We start from the raw sequence: 18,737 nt of genomic DNA on the forward strand, positions 1-18,737 counted from the left end.
GGCTCATCGAGCTATTATTCCCTTGACAGACTTCCAGGGAGCTTCTGACTGTGGTCTCAGTTACAGATTCCAAGATCCTGAAGGTTCAGTTAGCCAAGGCAGCCCTTCAGCAGCCCCTTAGTAAAGACCACAGGGTTCAAGTGATTTACATTGGAAATGCTAAGGGTGGAGTCCCCCAGCTGCTGAGAAAGAGGCTGGAACAGGCTTAAATGACTGCACATTTGGGGGAAAAAACTTTATTAAATTAAAAAAAAATGGTGTTGGTGACTGTATTGGGAATAGACTGTCAGAAGAAGAGAAAGGTGGAAGGAACTGGCTGTGGCCATGGTCTGCAGGGAAGCAGGTGGTTAGCCAGGCTGGTGTTACAGCCATAGAGGTGATGTGGAGCCTCCAAAGGTCCATGCATTGAAGGCTCCTCCCATTGCTGATGCTATTGCTGTATGTAGATTCTTTAAGAGGCAAGTCTCATGGAAGATCTTCATGTCATCTAGGCTGCAGCCTTGATGAAAGAGTGGGCTGCTGGTGTATTTGATGAAAGTGAGAAAAAAGAAAGAATAAGAAGGAGGCTCTGGTACTTTCAGTGTTAGCAAAAGACCTGGGAAAACCCAGCTTTTGGGGATCAGGAGGCTGAAGTTTAACTCTGGAGTGTCTAAATAGAAGAAGCATGTTAATTATTCCAGTAGTAAAGTAGTAAGTTGGATATGGGGATGGAGGTTGAAAGGGGGGTTATCAGAATGACCAGAACACTGGCAGTTGGCAGTCCTGAGTGGTACAGGAAGGGTAAACTCACGGGGGGGGGGGGGGGGAGGTGCTGGCAGAGAAGGAGGGAAGGTTTCAGGTCCGAAGCGTTGGCTCTAGAACTGTTCTGTGAGAGCGTGAGGGAGGAAACGTTCACAGGAGACCACAGGATAGGAGGGACGATGGCATCTTGGAAGCCAAGTGAAAACCTTGTTTCAAAGTAAGGAAGCCATCAGCCAGTTCCCTCTGTGCTGCTGAGTGAGGCAAGGTGGCCAGCGGGTCACATGACTTGGGATTTGCCGTGGCCTGATGGAAACAGCTGAGGCAGAAGCCTGACTTCATGAGTTTGAGTGAGGATAGAGGAAGGCATTTCTTCACTGCTAAAATATTCATGCTTCATCATTCCAGATTTGAACATGTTTCTTTAACTGATAGTCAGCCTTGCTTTTATCATGAACAGACTAGCCTTACTATTGAGTTTACATTCGCAAAACATACATTCAAAAGAATATGTAGCCCAATGTTGAAAATAAACATTGAACAAACCATAACAAGCCCAGAAGCCAGGTGGAGTAAGGCAGATGTGCCCTCCTCTGCCCAACATGTTTTCTGTTGGGGAAGAGGGAAAAGCCTGTACAAAATGGGCGGTGACATTTTACAATATCCAAAGTTGGAAATCGTTTCCCTCAGGAAGCAATGCTTAAATGATATTTGTCATTATGCAGTAAAACAGAAAATGGACAAGTCATGTTGACCCTTTCCGTTGACAGTAGCCAGAGCAGAGGCCGGCAGGTTTTAGAGCATAGCCCCTTCATTCCAGATAGTTTGAATTTAAAGTAAGGAAGGAGCAGGCTCCACTTGGGTTATCTGATTACCCAGACAGGAACTGTTGCTTAAACTATGAATAATAAGTAAGTGTCCTCAGAAGAGCTAGAGTCTAACTCCCTGAGAGAGATCACAGCCTAAGGAGGGAGATGTAGTCGAATACACAGCCATGGTGGACTGCTTCTCAGACTGGCAGATGCATGCTGTGACTTAAGTTACTGGTAGATACCAAAAAACAAAATGACTTCCAGAGAACTCTGACAATAGTATTTTTTCTGAGGGGCAAAGTCCAACAGAGACCCCTGTTTTCAAAAAAATTAAAGTATAATGCAATTCCTAGATAACAGTGGTGTTCCCCCAACTTCATTTACAAAGCCAGATATTATTGGTTAACTGAAACTTAGCTTTATCTCCCATATTACATGCATATGGTGAAAGCTATTGCTTAAATAGATGTGTCAGAATCATTTAAATAAAAATGAAGAGCCTTGAATGTCGGTTTGGATTCCTGTTTTTACTTTTAGACTAAAATTCCTTTTACTCTGGGAATGTATGAATTCTCTTTGGATTGTAAATTCAATGACTTGGAATTCCTGTGAACTACATCGAAGAAAGATTTTTTTTTTTTTAAATAACAAACTCTTCTATACACTGTGATTTTTTTCTGTGTTGGCAAGTTTTCACACATTTTGATACAATGCACATATGTAACTGTCAAAAATATAAAAATAGGCTTTTTAATCAAAACACAATTCCGATCATTCAAGTAGTAGACCCAAATAGCCTTAACTTTGTAGAGAAAAGTCCTTCGAGCCTTTGAACACATTTTGCTGTGTTATCAGATTAACATGGATCTGCCTCACTTATGTTCTTCCTTTTCTAAAATTCTGGAACTCTTTCCAGATTTATGAACTCCTAAGAGATTATGAGGAAGCTTGTAGGGAGTTGTAGGAAATAATGCATTTTATGGTTACAATATGCATTGTGAAAACAAACATTATTGGAGATCACTTTCCATCCTTGAACGTGTTCTTTGTTCTCTAAGCGTCCCATATCAGATTAAATTCCTCTTTTTCAACTCCCATAACTTCTGTGCACAATAACTCTGACATCTGGAGAAAATTCTGGATAGTACATTGGAATAGCCTGTCTATCAACTAGGCAAAGCTGCCACCTACTGGCCATTCTTTGAATCTGTTTTCAGTGCTAAGTGGCATTGTAATGGAATGTTTCCTTCTTTCAAAACTGTTGACAACTAGATTTAAAGAATATATTCTTTCAGAAAAAAAAAAACCTGCCATCTCTCAGGCAAATACAATACCGATTTGCACAAACCTTCCAATAAAATCATCCCTTTTCCCAGCATCTTTGTCCCAGGCAGTGATGTCGATGATACCCCCTCTTTCTTCATAGAGATGAAAATCAAACTGCTCCCTCCACTGAGGATTCAAAGTTTTGGGCATAATCTGCAAAGGCAAAAAGTTATTGCATTACCAATAGTACCGCTTAAAAATCAACTTGAGACATTATGCAGAAAATCTTGCTAAGAGCAGTAGTTCAGTCAAGATTCCAGGGCGTCCGTGGTATATGCATAATACTAGTCACTAAACCTCCAGGATCTCTGCTGCTGTGTAGACTTACGGATGTGTCTAGAGAAATCAGAAAATCAGAAGTAAACCCTTGACTATCTTACACAACAGATTAGAAATATGAAATACATAGAAAAGGCAGCCTGTCAGTGAAACAACTCATTCAGACACTAACATTTTTCCATCACAGTTACTGATTGAAGAAAGAACAGAGTCAGTTACCCTGTAATAAAGGAAGATGACAATTCCCAGAGTTCCGCTCTGTGCACATTGGTGTTTAAAGCACATGAGAAACCGATGACGAGTTGTGTGGAAGCGGGAGGATAAACAAGGAGATTTGGGATGGTTTCGCTCACTTTGCCGTTCGTATTTAGCAACACTGTGCTCTTCCACTCCCCGTACAGGGAGACTGCACACAGGTGTGTCCTTTGTGTTGTATGAACAACAAAGATGTCTAGACTGCAATCTTGTGCTTTTGAATATTCAGAGAAGATACCCAGTAAATCAATAAACACAGTTACCAATACTGATGTGCTATAAAATTCTGTGTAGCGTTTGGCTAGGCCACACTCATATTTGTTTCTCTTGCCATTCGTGTTATAAGGTAGTATGTAGACCTTTTCTCTTTTTAATGTAGGACAGACGGGCCCTTAGATGCAAAGAGTTCGAAAGCAATGATATATATGATGTGCACAGGTAATGCAAATGAATGACAACTTTAAAGTTCACAATCTGAAATTAATCTGCCATAGATCATGGACAGAAAGATCAAAAGAGACACCTGTCCATAGTGGGCTTCATATTTCACATCTAAAGAGCAGAACTATAAAATTAAGCCCAATAGAACATGCAAATTGTGTTAACTGAGAGAAGACAGAAGTGGTCATAGATATCTAGTTTTTGAAATAGTAGCTGTTTTAAAATTTGTTCTTAAGCTCCTGGTAGAAAATATGCATGGTACTAGATGGGTGCTATGATAATTCCAATGTCCTCTTCAGCTTAGATGAACTCCTCTGGCCTTTGGGAATACAGTCCATCTTTTCTATCATGTCATCAACAGACTAACTTTTTAGTGTTGGATATTAGGACTGTCTTTCCCATATAACTTTCTTCCAGCTAAAATGATGCCTAAATCTTCAATGTGGGCCTCCATAAGATTACCAAACAGCCTGATAGCAACATGCACTGCCTGTTAATGAACCAGTTTCGTGATATTTTGAGTTACCTTAAGTACTGATGAAGACTTTCTGGGCTAGAAGGGAACCAGGCAGGGTGTTGACCCAAAAATCTATGAAAACAAGTACATTAAAGGCAGGAATTTTCACAAAAATGGAGTGTGACCTTTATGTAATTCAGGGTGGATGGGAGTACTCAGCCCAAGCTGTCTATGAATGCTAGCTGTTAAAAACTGAAAGCAGTTATAATTGGACATAACAAGATGTAGCTATGGTCAGTGAGTCTTTGTCATTATAATTAGTTTCATAAATAGCATGTTACTGATGTTACTTAATGTATTACCACTAAGAATAAGATTGTTGCTCTAAAAATATTATCCTGCCACTAATCTTCTTCCCTCTGCTTTCATCATTTCTGGGTACTTATGATCAGAGAAGTATTTTTAACCCTTTGTGTATCTACCATACCTTCATTTACTCTCTCCAATAACCTGCTTAGGTAGGCATTAGTTTAGTTCTATTTCTGCAGAAGGGGAAATTGACACACAAAGAAATTAAGTAACCTGTACCATTGCACATGACTCACAGCAACAGCAAGGGTTTGACCCTTTGTTTCCCCAAATACGTTCTAAGAGTCCTACATATGGCATGGCAATCATGGACACACAGCAGTTGATACTGCCTGCCTGAGGCCTGATAAAAAGAAAAGAAAGGAGAAAAGCAAGTAAAAAAGGAAGGAGGGAGGGAGGGAGGGAGAAAGAGAGGGAAGGAGGGAGAGAGGGAGGGAGAGAAGAGAGAGGGAGGGAGAGAAGAGGGAGAGGGAGGAGGGAGAGGAGAGGGAGGAGGAGGGAGGGAGAGAGAGGAAGGAAGGAGGGAGGGAGGGAGGGGAAGGAAGGAGAGAGAGAAGGAGGGAGGGAAGGAGGGAGGGGGGGGGGGGGGGGGGGGGGGGGGGGGGGGGGGGGGGGGGGGGGGGGGGGGGGGGGGGGGGGGGGGGGGGGGGGGGGGGGGGGGGGGGGGGGGGGGGGGGGGGGGGGGGGGGGGGGGGGGGGGGGGGAAGGAGGAGGAAGGAGGGAAGAGAGGAACAAGTTGGGGAATCAATTTGAAGAAGAAAATGATTGGCAGAACTGGGAGGGGAGGAAGAACAGATGTGAATGTAATTGTACATTTTATTGAAGTAGAATATAAAACTAAAAAGTTATATGATTAAACAAAAATGGAAAAACAATTTTAAAATGCCTTTGGTGTTGTATTGATCAAAGTAGGATTGGATAACATGACACAGAGTAATTTGAAAGACTTTCACTGAATGCAAAATAATGTCTGTATCACTAATGCCAGCAGTGCTGGTGTGGTCCATGCCCTCAGCACTTCTGTGTGGAGACATGCTCTACTCGTTCTGGGATAGTGTTGCCTTTTTCTCTTAGATTTCGCAAATGTGCAGAGAGCTGGTTCCTGTGTAATAGGTGAAGCACTGAGACTGAACAGCAGAGTGCCTCCTCACTCAAGGCCACTCGGGCACAGACCAGCAGCTCCACTTCCGACATGATATTCCAGAGTTCTCATTTCAAAGGCATGCACTGCTCACCTGTCCTGAAGCCCGGCTACCAGCCAGTCCGTGCCCTCCCAGCAGTGACAGCGCGGACGACAGAGACCTACCTTGCTCTTGTACTTCTGATGACCTAGCCGGAACTTCACATAGGGATCACTCAAGCCATTGGAATCCATTGCTTTGAGGTCTCGGCCCTCAATCAGGGTGATGCTGACGATTCCTCTCCACAGGTGCGATTTCCTGTGCTGGTCTGACAGACGTAAGCTTTGGGTCTGAAACTTTGGCAAAGAAAAATAAGTTAGCTCGCTGTGCTTTAAGCTGCAAGCTCTCAGGTGACCTTGCTCTTTTTCCTGGTATAGTTTCTCAAAGGACAAAAGTTAGTCAACTATTGTTTGAAGAAAATATAATTTATGGAGTATTATGTATTAATTATAAAATTATTAACAGATTATGAAATTATCATCTCAGGATGTATTTGTTATATTTGAGGAATACTCAAAGCATTACAGCTTCTTGGTTCCTAAAGTTAAGAGATATAGATATGCCTGCATCAAAATATGTCTAAAATAAATATCAGAGACCACAGCTATACTGCCCTATTTAATTTTTTTTTAAGTTTTAAGAGTCATTTTTCTATGTTAATGGATTTTGCAGATGGCTTTAGCTGAGAGATTAGTTGCAAGTTAGACTCAGAAAATGTTAACCTGTCTTACTTTCTTAGGGGAGTCAGTGACTTTCTAGAGAACTACTTTTGGGACCAGCAGATACAAAACTAAACAATATGCTCACTCAGAAACCTTGCCTTTTTCTGAAACTTGTGTCATGAATATTTACAATTATTTTTAAGTTAAAATGTGACTTACATTGATTGGTATGCTTCTAGATTTTTCCCTCATTCTGGTGTATGAATACTTTTTTTTAAAATAATTTCTAATATGCTCAATTATAAATCACAATATTCAGTCCAGTGAACAAAATGAAAATTTATTTTAAATTAGTGAATCTGCTAAAATAGCCACATCATTTGAAAAACTGAATGACACTTAAAGCAAATGACAGAAAGAGCAACACATGCTCCATCTGGATTCAGTGTCAAGAATGGCTAGAGAATTACTGTTTCTGTTGATAAGTGTGTTTGACGCATTTACAGTTGTTTCATGAAGAGATTCAGTTCTCCACCTGTAAATTATACATTAGCCGTATTTGACACTGAATCCCTTCTACCTCAGCCTCATGAACTTACAGACTGTCTTGTCCACTCGCCCTCCCATTTTGACCCCCAGAGCTTCTCTACACCATCGTAATGCCGTGGCCAATTGTACATGTGCTCGTCGAAAGTTAAGTTTTCAAGGTGCTTTGATCAGGAAAACAGAAACCACTTGCTTCAAAGGACAACAGTCCTACTGTTGGCAACATTTCAACAGAAATCTTCGTTTGCAAACAGCACTTGCTCAGCAGCAAATTTTGGACATTGATGCTGTCTTATTAACATGAACAGACCCCTCACCTGTGGGCCTCAAGAGCAGTGTTCCAATGAGCCCCGAAGGACAAGAGAAGTCTTGGAAGGTGGATGCAAGTTCCACAAAACCCTGCCTCCTTCATGAGGTGCTTTGTCTCCATCTGTACCACACACTGGGTTTCTACACTGGATTTTGTGTGAACAAAGCATTTCTCAAAATAATTGTTTAGAATTCATTGTACCAAACAATGACTAAGGATTGTTTCAGGGTTGTATTGTCATGTCGGTTGATTATTTTTGGTAGTGTTGGGGATCGAACCCCTTGCATGTAGGCAAGCACTCTACCACTGAACTACCCCGTCATCAGATTCTACTGATTGATTGATTGACTGAACAGCTGATGTTGAGATTTCCCCTAGCAGCAGCACTTAGAGAGAGTTCTAGACTTTGGCTATGGAAGCTTTGTTAAGAAGTATGATTGGCAAAGGAGGCAAATACATGTTACAACAGTAAAAAGGCAATTTTGTTATTAAAGAACAGGAACTAATGGCTGTCAATTCATACGGAGCTTCACAATTTAAAAGTGTGCATATGTACACTGTAGCATTTGGCTTCAACTGAAACTCTATGTAGAAAAGCAAGGCCTGAGTCCCTGTTTACTGACGTGCAATTGAGGAACAGAGTGTTGAGCTACTAAATGGTGGATGTGTGACTAGAACCCTGGATTTCTGGGTTTTAATTTTAATGCCTTCCCAAAATAAGTGTTAGGTGAGACACTGTCTTACGTGCTTAAAGATAATAATGATTAAACATAAAAACACAAAACTCAGTTAAATTGATTGTTGATAAAGAGGTAACTTTCCAGTGGAGGATTTCCTCCATGGTGAATTCAGGAAATCAGATCATGTGCTTTATCCCATGAGTGCATGTATATTCCTGACAGACAGTGTTCTGAAGTGTGCTTTCTTCTACCTACTCTCTAGAAGCAAGTGAAGTCCTGGTCACAGCAAAAGTGGTATGGGGCACCATCTGGGCCGCACATGACCAGCTAACAGTGCCGATGTGGGGCACCATCTGGGCCGCACATGACCAGCTGAGATGGCTTCTTCCCCAGCAGGACACCTGAAACATACGCCTGTTGTTATTCTTCCTGTTATAACTTTCTCTCTTTTTTTCACAGGAGAACATAAATAAATGAGAAGGGAAGAGCATCCTCTCCATGGAGGATCTACCAAATGCCTTCTTTACAAAGAAATGCTTTCTTAGAACCTAGAAGCCAAGTTCCTAAGCATCACAGGAAACAGAAGATGAGGAGGAACCAACAGCAAACACGGTTGACCACGGTGGGAATTCAGAGGGCCTCTGTAATGGGCTAACAAGAACGCAAAGGTTCTGAAGATGAACTGACCAGAGATTTTTAAGGGATTTTTTTTTTGTCTTCAATAACTGTTGTTCTAAATGGCACATTTCTCACAAGAAACTCAGTAATTCACCACAGATTTAATTGGGTAAGTTCATAATTTGAATCAACAGCATAGTCATTAAACAGATACAGATTTAGTTTTGGCCATGAAATATGGAAAGTTAATAACAGTACAAGGTAAAGGAGGAAATATAAAGTTAGACAGTCAAAACTAGCAAAATAAAGGCACCAAGCACAATTGGTCCTTCACAACTGTTCAATCCATACATGTAATTAATGACTGACTGAAAGTATTCAAAAACACTTTTGTACCGAACATTTACAGAACTTTTCTTGTCGTCAGTCTCTACACAATGTGGTGTGATAGCTAGTTTTTTGGCACTTGTGCTGTATTAGTTATTGTAAACAATCTAGAAAGATTTAAAGTGTGGGCTCTAAACACTATGTCAGTTTGATTTCTGGACTTTCTTTGTATTCGTAGTGAGTAGTTAAAAATGGTTTCCTCACTCAACCATCACATACTAAGAGAAGACTATAATTACATCTTTCGAGAAATTTCTGTGTAATTTTGGCATGTTGGCCCCTTCCTTGGATTTATTTTTCTTGGTTTTCAAAACAGTTGTCTATGGTACTGTGTAGGTGAAGAATACCCTTCAGTGTACATGTAGAAGGAACATGTATAAAACTATGTTCCATAAACCATAGCCGCCTCCCTTTCCATGAGTAGTCATCCTTCCTATCTGTTTTTAAAGACTAGGGTTCTGGGGATCTTATCAAAGGGGTGATGATGAGCAGAACTCCACAGCTAATAGCATCCTGAAATCTACTGATGTCCCACGGTACCTCTGGTCACTTGCTCCCTACTAACACTGATGTCCCACGGTACCTCTGGTCACTTGCTCCCTACTAACACTGATGCCCACGTACCTCTGGTCACTTGCTCCCTACTAACACTGATGGCCCACGGTACCTCTGGTCACTTGCTCCCTACTAACACTGATGGCCCACGGTACCTCTGGTCACTTGCTCTCTACTAACCCTGATGGCCCATGGTACCTCTGGTCACTTGCTCTGCATCAGTAGTTTGCAGCCTCTATACAGCACATCTATAAATGTGTGGTCCTCTGAACAGGGCATCAGTGTACCTGGGAACTTATTAGAAATTTAAGGTCTTTGGTCCTTTCATTGGCAGTGGCATCAGGCACCCTGAGGGTTGGGCTCAGCTTTGGCTTAATCACCCCACTAGGTGATTCTGATGTTCCTCAAATATGAGAGACACTATTTTAAGCATTACATCGTTCATATGCACACTGGCCCTCACCTGTGTTCTATTATTAATTTATCTAATCTAAATATTATTCACTATTCACTCTAGCATGGATATTATTTATACTTTTTGAAGTATTTAGTAGTGCTTTTAAATATACTGCTCAAGAAAGCATCTTATTCTATTTGTACAATTTAGTGTGCAGTAAATGCCTACTGAACAATTATGAAAATTATTTGTTACCACCCTTTATTAATATTTTCTCATAGAATGAGTCTAAACAATTCACATTTATTGAAGTGCTAATAATCATTAACAAAAACTACTTATTGGGCAACTAACAGGAAGGAGTAATGAAGAGATCCATGGTTTCCCTCCACAGGCTACACCTAGTAGTTGGCTATTTAAAATATTGCTCTCAGATAAGTACTTGTTAAATCTTGGGCCTGATCCTAATTGGATATGGTTCAGTCTGGGGTTTGAAGAACTGGGTCTTTATCACATGCACACTGTGTGATTCTCCTATCAGTATTTGAGGACCACTCACATCAGAAACATTCATCCAATTTTAGAACTAATATAGAACATCAACATATCATCTAACACCATGAAGTCTGACACAATTAGTCAATAATATATAGCTTTAGTAAGATTTTAGGACTAATTAGGGCACTTTAAAGAGAATGTTAGTATACTTTTATTATTTTTGGGGGAAAATCCAAGAATATGAAATCCGTTCATGTGTCTAAAACATTTGGCTAGGAAGTAGTTTTCAGAATTGACATCAGAGTCAGAATAAACAGTTCATTTAAGACAGAGCAAGCCAGTGAAATAATTGGTGGAATCCCTTTGTAAATCTTGGCAATAAGGACCCAGAAGCTCTGCTCTGTTCATTAATAGATGTTAATAAAAATCAGAAAGAATTTTTTCCCACAAATTTGATGCCATAAATTTTTGGAGACATTTTTTTTTTCCAGCGTGAAAACAGAGACAGGCTCAAGAAAAATAAATGTTACAAGGACAACAATAATTGATTGTGTTCCTCTTTTATATCAGCAGTGAATCTTATGAAATTTTAAAAAATATCTAAATTAACAGAGATTTGTTCCACTTATTTTTGTACCTTTGCCATTCACGAGAGCAACCAAAGGAACCAAAAAAGTAGCAGAGATCCCTCCCCTCGTGACACTGGCAGGCAGTGGGAGGCGAGGCAGGACAGCTGAACGAGGAACTCTGGAGGGAAATTACCAGGGTGGGGCAGAGGGGTTATATTTAAGAGTTAGACACTTGTTTCTGAGCAACAGGGTATGAGAGGAGAGCCTCAGTCTTAGGCACATCACCCTGAGGGGGACTGAACTAGGACGGTCTGGAGCCTGGGTTAGGCCACATCGGAAGGCAAGCTTGGCAAACAGCTACTCAAACTGGAGTCTCACACCCTGTTTTTCACCACAAGCATCTTGCCAAGACTGAGATTTTAATTTGGAATTGCTTATCTGTTATCCATACCCCTTCTTTAAATATGGAGTCTAAAATGTTTATGACACAAAGAGATTTATTGTTCTAGGTTTTCATGTAGATGGAACATACTCTGGTTATAGATTATTGAGAATGGCTAACTAGAGGATTGAAGGAAGGAAGTCAGCTGGCACCGACTTAAGTGAATGTGATTCAGTAAAGCAGATGCACGCTGTTTGTATATTGTCCTCTAATATCCACCAGGAATGTACTCTGACATATAGACTGCAGATGCATCTATATTCTCACCATAGTGAATAAGAGTTACTAATTACATTCCTTACAATTCTAAATAGTATCAGGATAGATCCCCTCCGTCTATATCCAGACTAAAAAACTCAAAGCAAAACCAATCTCTATAGATGAAGCATATGACTGAGGAAACAGTCCGATCTACTCTCTGATATGGACAAAGAACCTTGGGTTTTGTCACCCTGATTGCGTTATTTGTGTAAATCCTAATCCTTCCAAATGAGACCCAGACCCTGCAAGACTGAAAAGAAAGGCATGGTTTGTGTGCAGAGTCAGCTCCTTTCTGTGTTTCCAGCACAGAGGTGAGACACTGCTTTCTTTAATCAAGTGGTTCACAGGCCACAACAAAGAAAAGATAACACCAGTCTGAGATGACTGTTTGTGCTATAGAAGTCAGAAGTGGAACAAGTATCAACTCAATCAAGACACGGGCATGCACTAGCCTTTCCTTCCCAGAGTTTATTCCAGTGAATTGCAGCTGGGTGATCAGGCCCAACAAGCAGGTTTGTTCTGCAGTCATCCTCCCTCGCAAAGCATGATCGTGCTTTGTGTAGCCTGGTGCCGAGTGTCTTCCTGATAATAAAACTCCAGGCCCTTTTCTTGATGATTCACTGAGAACCTCAGAGAAACTCCTGGATTTTATCCTTAATATTTCTTTCATTGCTTCTTGATACAACGTATGCTGCCAGGAAGTTAATTATGTTTAAGGTGTTTTAACTATCCGCTCTAAATTTGTAGCCAAATAGATCTCAAACCCTTATTGTGATGTTCAATATACATCCCAATTGAAAACCATCATATATATTTTAATGGTATCTCCATATTAAAACATCTATGCATATTTACCAATAATGCAAGAAAGAAAAATAATAGTCCTTGTTTTGACTTACAAGACTTTTCTTTAAAAATCTTAAATGAGAATTTATAAATATTTCAAGCGCCTAATTTTCATATCTAAAATGGAAATGATCTGTGACCTTTTCTAGGGGTGGGTATAATATATACTTGAGTTGCTCATGATGTAAGCGCTGGAGTGTATGGTCACTCTCGTTCTACACAGTCAATGGCTCCTCCCCTCTGCTGCAGCCTTGCACCTGACACACTTCTGCTTGACCTGACCGTAAGGCACGCACTGAGGTCATTCTGCACTCTTCTGGTTTTCTACACACTCGTCTTTGTCTGTCATACATCTCTCCTCCATTTTTATGTCTGTCTTGGCATATCCCTGTTCTTTCCATTAAAAAATATTTAATCCACTATAGTGCTTTAGTAAGACAGTTTCTTTGGTTAACTCTGATCAGAATCTTGATGTCTGCTCGGTGGAATCACTGGGAAGAAATGGAAGCATTCAAACCACGTGAAAGAAATGAGGAAATAGAAGCATGCTAAACATGTGAAAGATGTTTGAAATGACCCTTATTTTGTCGGAAGCTAACTGTGTATAATAAAAATCTGACTTAATTAGAGTCATCTAATTTGAATTTCTGTAATTTTTATTGTTTTCAGGAGAAACATGGTAATTGCTATTTCCACTGTGTAACGCTCTGCCCTGAGATACATTGTCCTGATGAATTCTAAATATTATGCTTTTGGGTAATTAGAATACCTCTATGTCACTTTTGTCTTTTATTTCCATTATTTTGCTTTCAAGAAAAGTAAGATATAAGAAAGACTGATATTCCAGCTGAGCAAGCTCTCTCTGGGATTTAGATTGACTCGATATAACTTGTCACCTCTGAAAGACACATATTGATCCTTAAAACACAAATGATAAGTTTATTTCCTCAGAAAACACATGTACACTCATTTTTCTTTCTTTTACTAATCTCTCTTAAAAGTCATTTTAAATTATGTGTATGCATGCGTGTGTGTGTGTGTGTGTGTGTGCGCGTGTGCGTGTGCGTGCGTGCGTGCGTGCGTGCGTGCGTGTGTGTGCGCGTGTGAGCATGTGAGAACAGTCTCTGTGAAGGAGTGAAGAGGGTTTGGTCTTCGAGAGCTGTTGCTAATGGTGCCTGTGAGCTGTGGGACTTGGGTGCTGGGAACTAATGGATTCTCTACACAAGGAGACATGCTTTTAACTGCAGAGCCTTCCCTTCAGCCCCTATACCATTAACTTTTTAAAGATAAGTTTTACTTTTTGAGATTATGATATAACTAGACTATTTTCCCCTTCCTTCCCCTTCCCTCATAACCTCCCATGTGCCCCCATTCTCTCTCAGATTCATGGCCTCTTTTTCTTATTGATGTGTATGTGTGTGTGTGTGTGTGTGTGTGTGTGTGTGTGATTTCATGCATATAAAATTTCCTAAATATATAATTATAACCTCTCAGTCTCTATAATTTTAACTTCTGTGTATGTTTTCAAGGCTGACCATTTGGTGCTGGGTAACCACTTGGAAGGGCTTCTCTGAGGAAGACTCTCCTGCTCTCAGCATTCCTTAGTTGCCTGTAGTTCTTTGTCTAGGGTTGAAGCCTCATGAGCTTCCCCTGTCCATTTTGGTTGTCTATTGGTTCCATTCTTGTTCAGGTCCTGTTTAGGCAGCTATACTGCTGAGACTTCATGGGTGTGGCTTCTGACATTTCTAGGACACAACCTCACAGAAAACTCCCCAACCTCTGGTCCTTACAATCTCCCCACCCCTTCTTCTGCTCCGATCCCTGAGCCTTAGGTGTTGGAGTTGTGTGTGATAGGTACCGTTTTGAACTAGGCTCCACAACTCTGCATTCCTATTGGTTGTGGTTTTCGTTGATGGTCTCCATCTGTTACAAAGAGAAGTTTTCCTTCTAAGGGAGGACTCTGCTTATCTGGCTATGCCCCGGAGATGTCTTTTATTAACTTTAATAGTTACCTTGCAAAAAAAATAAGTTTTATTATAGCATTTTCATACTGCACACTCCATGTTAAGATTTTAGATGAGCTGTTTAGAGTCTTCTTGCATATTTGAACATGTCCAGCGAAAATGTCTTTGCAAATGTGTCTCTAAAATGTTCATGAAAATATCGATATTTCATGGGCAGAGAGCTATGGGGCCAGTTATCAGGGTGACTTTTGATGTGAATATGTGAGATAGTTCTCATCCTAACTAGATTTGATCATTGATTATTGGGTTTGTGAATGGTTGTCAAGCAAGCACCTCTTTAATGAAGGAGAGACCCAAACGGAAGCCCTGCTGCTGCTTATTCTTCCGAGTATTGCTTTCTATGCATTCAGAGAGAGAAGAATGTTACTCCAGGTCACATCCTCAGGGTTCTTCAGAGAGAAGACATCACTGCTCTGGGCCTAGGTGTCCTCATTGGTGGAATACACGTCCCTTAAAGAGTTTGCCTTTTGTTCAAGTAATCTGTCATCATTTAGTGTTGTGTGCCCAGAAGAGATCTCACCACTGTATCTTGGGCACCAAAAGCTATAATTTAAACCTACACATTTGTTCTAAAATCAGAAGCTTCAAGAAATGGAGAAAGGTTATTGAGGAATACTGAGAGAAGGAGGAAGAGAGCCAAGCAGGAAGCACCGCTAAGTGGAACACCAATTTGAGAACAAAGCAGAAGGAAGTTGAAAGAGCCCCGAGAAGGGAGCGTGGAAAAGGCAGTAATTACAGAGGTGGTCCTAGCAGTAGCTCTTGACTTAAAATTTTTAAATGTTTGCAGCACAGAGAACAAATTCAACACAGAGTGAGCGTCCCAAATTCTGCTTTCAAATAAGCGAAAAGTCCTCTTCTGTTTAAGGATTCAGAAGAGGCCAGCCTCTGTATTCATGGACAACACACGTAAGAGGAGCAATGATTATTTTGGCAGATGTACAGAGTAACTTTAGTGAAGCTTCTGTAAAGACAGTAGAAAGGAAACAGCACACGATAGCCATTCAACAGGCTCGTGACAATAAAAGGCTACAACAAAGATGTGTGTGTCGAAGCAGGCAGGTTAAGCAGCTGTGGCTTATACTGGCTCACTGGCCAGTGCCTGACTTCACCATGGAACCCGACAATGTGCTGAAGAGACACTGCAACAGATCTCAAAATTCTAAAGGGAAAACATACTTTTAAAATATAAGTGCTTTAAAAGCAAGAAAGGAAAATAGCAGAGACTTAAAAATGTAACAATTTCCCTGCAGTGTCTGCTGCTACAAAAACATGGCCTGAATGTTTTTTTTTTTCTTTTTCCTTTTGTTTTGATGAATGAGAAATTTAGACACAGTGCCATACACACAGGGAGAATGTCACGTGGCCCCTGTAATAATGTAGCACAGTGAGAAACTACAGAGAGCTGGGGAAACAGCCCCCAAAGAAGGCTGGCCCTACTCAAACACTGATTTGGATCTTTGCTTCCAGAACAGTGAGACCATACATTCTGCTTATAAGCTACAGTTTCCTGTCTCAGTTACAAGAATCTTGGAGAGTTAATATAAAGAGTGAGAATGGAATTTGTTTTGTGGTTTTTTAATGGCCCACATAAATGGGAAAGGCATAACTAATGAAAGTAGAATTGAGTATGAAGAAAAGAAGACACAGTGGATGGTGGCTGTTTCAGAAGATGGAGAAAATGCAACCCAGAGATTTGGGGAATGACAGGAGAGGGAGACCAAGTATCTCCCGAGATTAGACATAGACCTCAGTGAGGGCTCAAAGATGTTCTTAGGTCAGGGAGAAGAACCTCCGGAAGTTTATGTTGATGCTTCAGGGAATTCAGGGACATCATTATGTTATGCATCAGAGGGTACTAGTAATAAATTAGTAAATAAGTGCTGTGCATAATGCAGTTACCTAAGAGGGGGAAAAACAGATGACAGATCTCATGATGAAGTTAGTAATGATTAAATTAAATTCTAATGACACTTAAAACAAATTCTGTGGGTATCACATATCATTTTCATTTAAATAAAAAACAGAGTTAGTGTTTACTAGCCCATGTTTTTCGAAGAATAGCAATACCTATTTCCTGTATATCTCCTAGATGTATTGCTTATGATCACTTTGATATGAGTAAACATTTCATGAACAAAAATGGAGCACTAACAAGCCCATCTTCCAGAGCGAGACAAAGAGTTTCTGTGCACTTCCTTTAGAGAACCACCTTCCCCCCAAAAGGTCTCTGGAACTGTAGTGCTTCAAACTTGAATAAACTTGTCCCTGCAAAGAACAGCTTCAAAGACATGCTTTCAAAAGTATAAAATTCTGAGTATTTTTTAAGTGAAGACACAAAAAAATTTTTGGTATGGCTTAGAATTAAGTCAATGAAGAAGGAAAAGGAATATATCTATCTGTGAGCCTGGTTCTTATGCCAAACTTCTTAATTCACAATAACTATCCAGAGACAGAAACTCAAGAATATTAATATTAAAGTATTTCAACATTACCCTCCAAAAGAAAGACTGCACAGAGAAGTGAGATCCAAACACTTCATTTTCTGAGAGTTCCTATAACCAAACAAATATTTAGCTAAATTTTGAGATGTTTTTGAGAGTACTTAATTACTATCAAAATCAAAACAAAATCAAAGCAAACTGAAAGTTGAAAACTATACATCCCATCCAGACCCTTTGGATTTAGAGAAAGTAGAGTTTCTCCTCTTGAGTAGATGATTGTCTTTGTCGTCTTCATCCCTTACATCCCCGAGGACAAAGAGTGAGGGTGTTTTCTATATTTTTAAGAGTTCACTTACCTTTTTGTTCTTAATGCTCATGAATGTACCTCTGAGTCTGATGTTTCATGACAGAGCATATGAGTACTAAAGCACATCACACAATTTTAAAATAAAGTAGACAACATTGTTTCTTTTAGTAAAACAGTTGTGCTAATCATAGACTATGAGATTGTTTAAAAATACAGAAGTAGAAATCTTATTAATAAAACATGTACCTAGTTAAATTCTTTACAAGATTTCTTAAATTTGCTGGTATGATACAATATGTACAATAAATACAAAGCAAATGTCTTCACTAACTTGAGTTCTAAACTACATCCTCAGCCCTAATCAACTACATTTTAAGTTTAAATTACTTTTTTTGGACTGTACAGTGTTCTAGTCTGTCCTTTCGTATCAGTTACAATGAAGTTATGGGATGCTGATAAGAGCTTGGGGACAGTTCAGTTTTGACACTATCATGAAAAGGACGCAATCTTACTATGCCGTCTTTTCTATTATTTTGTGATAACAACTAGGATTATAATGGTCCAGTATCATGTCCATCATGTCCAAGGCATAGTAAGTACTCAATAAATTTTGTTAACCAACCAAGTAGTATTTGATTAAAATCATATGTTTTTACCAAACATGAAAAAATAAAGTAGAAAATAATATTTAATGTTCTGGAGTATTTTTCAATTTGCATAATTTAAAATTAGACAGAAATGCTTCACAGATGACGATGTAATTTAACCAAATACATTTCTTAATGCAACATATTATGATTTCCCAAGTTCCTTGCTTAGAGTTTGGTCAGGTAGCAATACTTATGGCATAAATCATCAAGAAAAGGTTTTTCCTCTAAAATATCATTTGATCAGTAACAAAGGGTTATGATTTGTTTATTTTACATTTTATAGTTTTCAAGTCACACACTATCAGAGAAGAATCTAAGCAGCAAAAAAATCCTTTTAAAATTACACTTACATTTTAACTGTTGTCTTTCTTGATACCATATTTTTAAAAGATTATTCTAAATTTTAAATTACAAATCAATTTCAATTTATTCATGTTTTTATTAATGGTGTGCATGTGTGTGTGTGTGTGTGTGTGTGTGTGTGTGTGTGTGTGTGTGTGTACTCAGTACTTTTCCATTATCTTGTGGGACCTGGGAATTGATTACAGGTCATAAGACCTGTGGGACTGTAACCTTTACACATTGAGGCATCTCTCTGGTTCACTATTGTATTATTTAAATTAAAGAATCTTCTGGATTTTAGAGAAGTTTCATGCTTTCTTTTTAATTATCATTTTTCTTCACTT

General features: G+C 39.6%; 1 protein-coding gene and 1 long non-coding RNA gene across 2 annotated transcripts in view; both read right to left on the bottom strand.

Annotated features, from left to right (window-relative positions):
• Positions 1-18,737, bottom strand: part of Mctp1 (multiple C2 and transmembrane domain containing 1) — a gene marked incomplete at its 5' end in the record, with an annotated part of 237,531 nt that overhangs the window by 189,848 nt on the left and 28,946 nt on the right. The window contains 3 exons of the mRNA XM_028891575.1: positions 2,899-3,029; positions 5,984-6,154; positions 17,146-17,205. Of these exons, the coding sequence (XP_028747408.1) occupies positions 2,899-3,029; positions 5,984-6,154; positions 17,146-17,205 (362 nt within the window). The remainder of the gene's footprint in view (positions 1-2,898; positions 3,030-5,983; positions 6,155-17,145; positions 17,206-18,737) is intronic.
• Positions 9,486-13,667, bottom strand: LOC114708343. Its single transcript, XR_003736782.1, has 2 exons — positions 9,729-13,667; positions 9,486-9,601 (listed from the first exon to the last, which is right to left on the bottom strand). It is a non-coding gene; the product is annotated as an uncharacterized LOC114708343 (long non-coding RNA).

Source organism: Peromyscus leucopus, chromosome 15, assembly GCF_004664715.2.
Source record: "Peromyscus leucopus breed LL Stock chromosome 15, UCI_PerLeu_2.1, whole genome shotgun sequence".
NCBI classification, from domain to species: Eukaryota; Metazoa; Chordata; class Mammalia; order Rodentia; family Cricetidae; genus Peromyscus; species Peromyscus leucopus.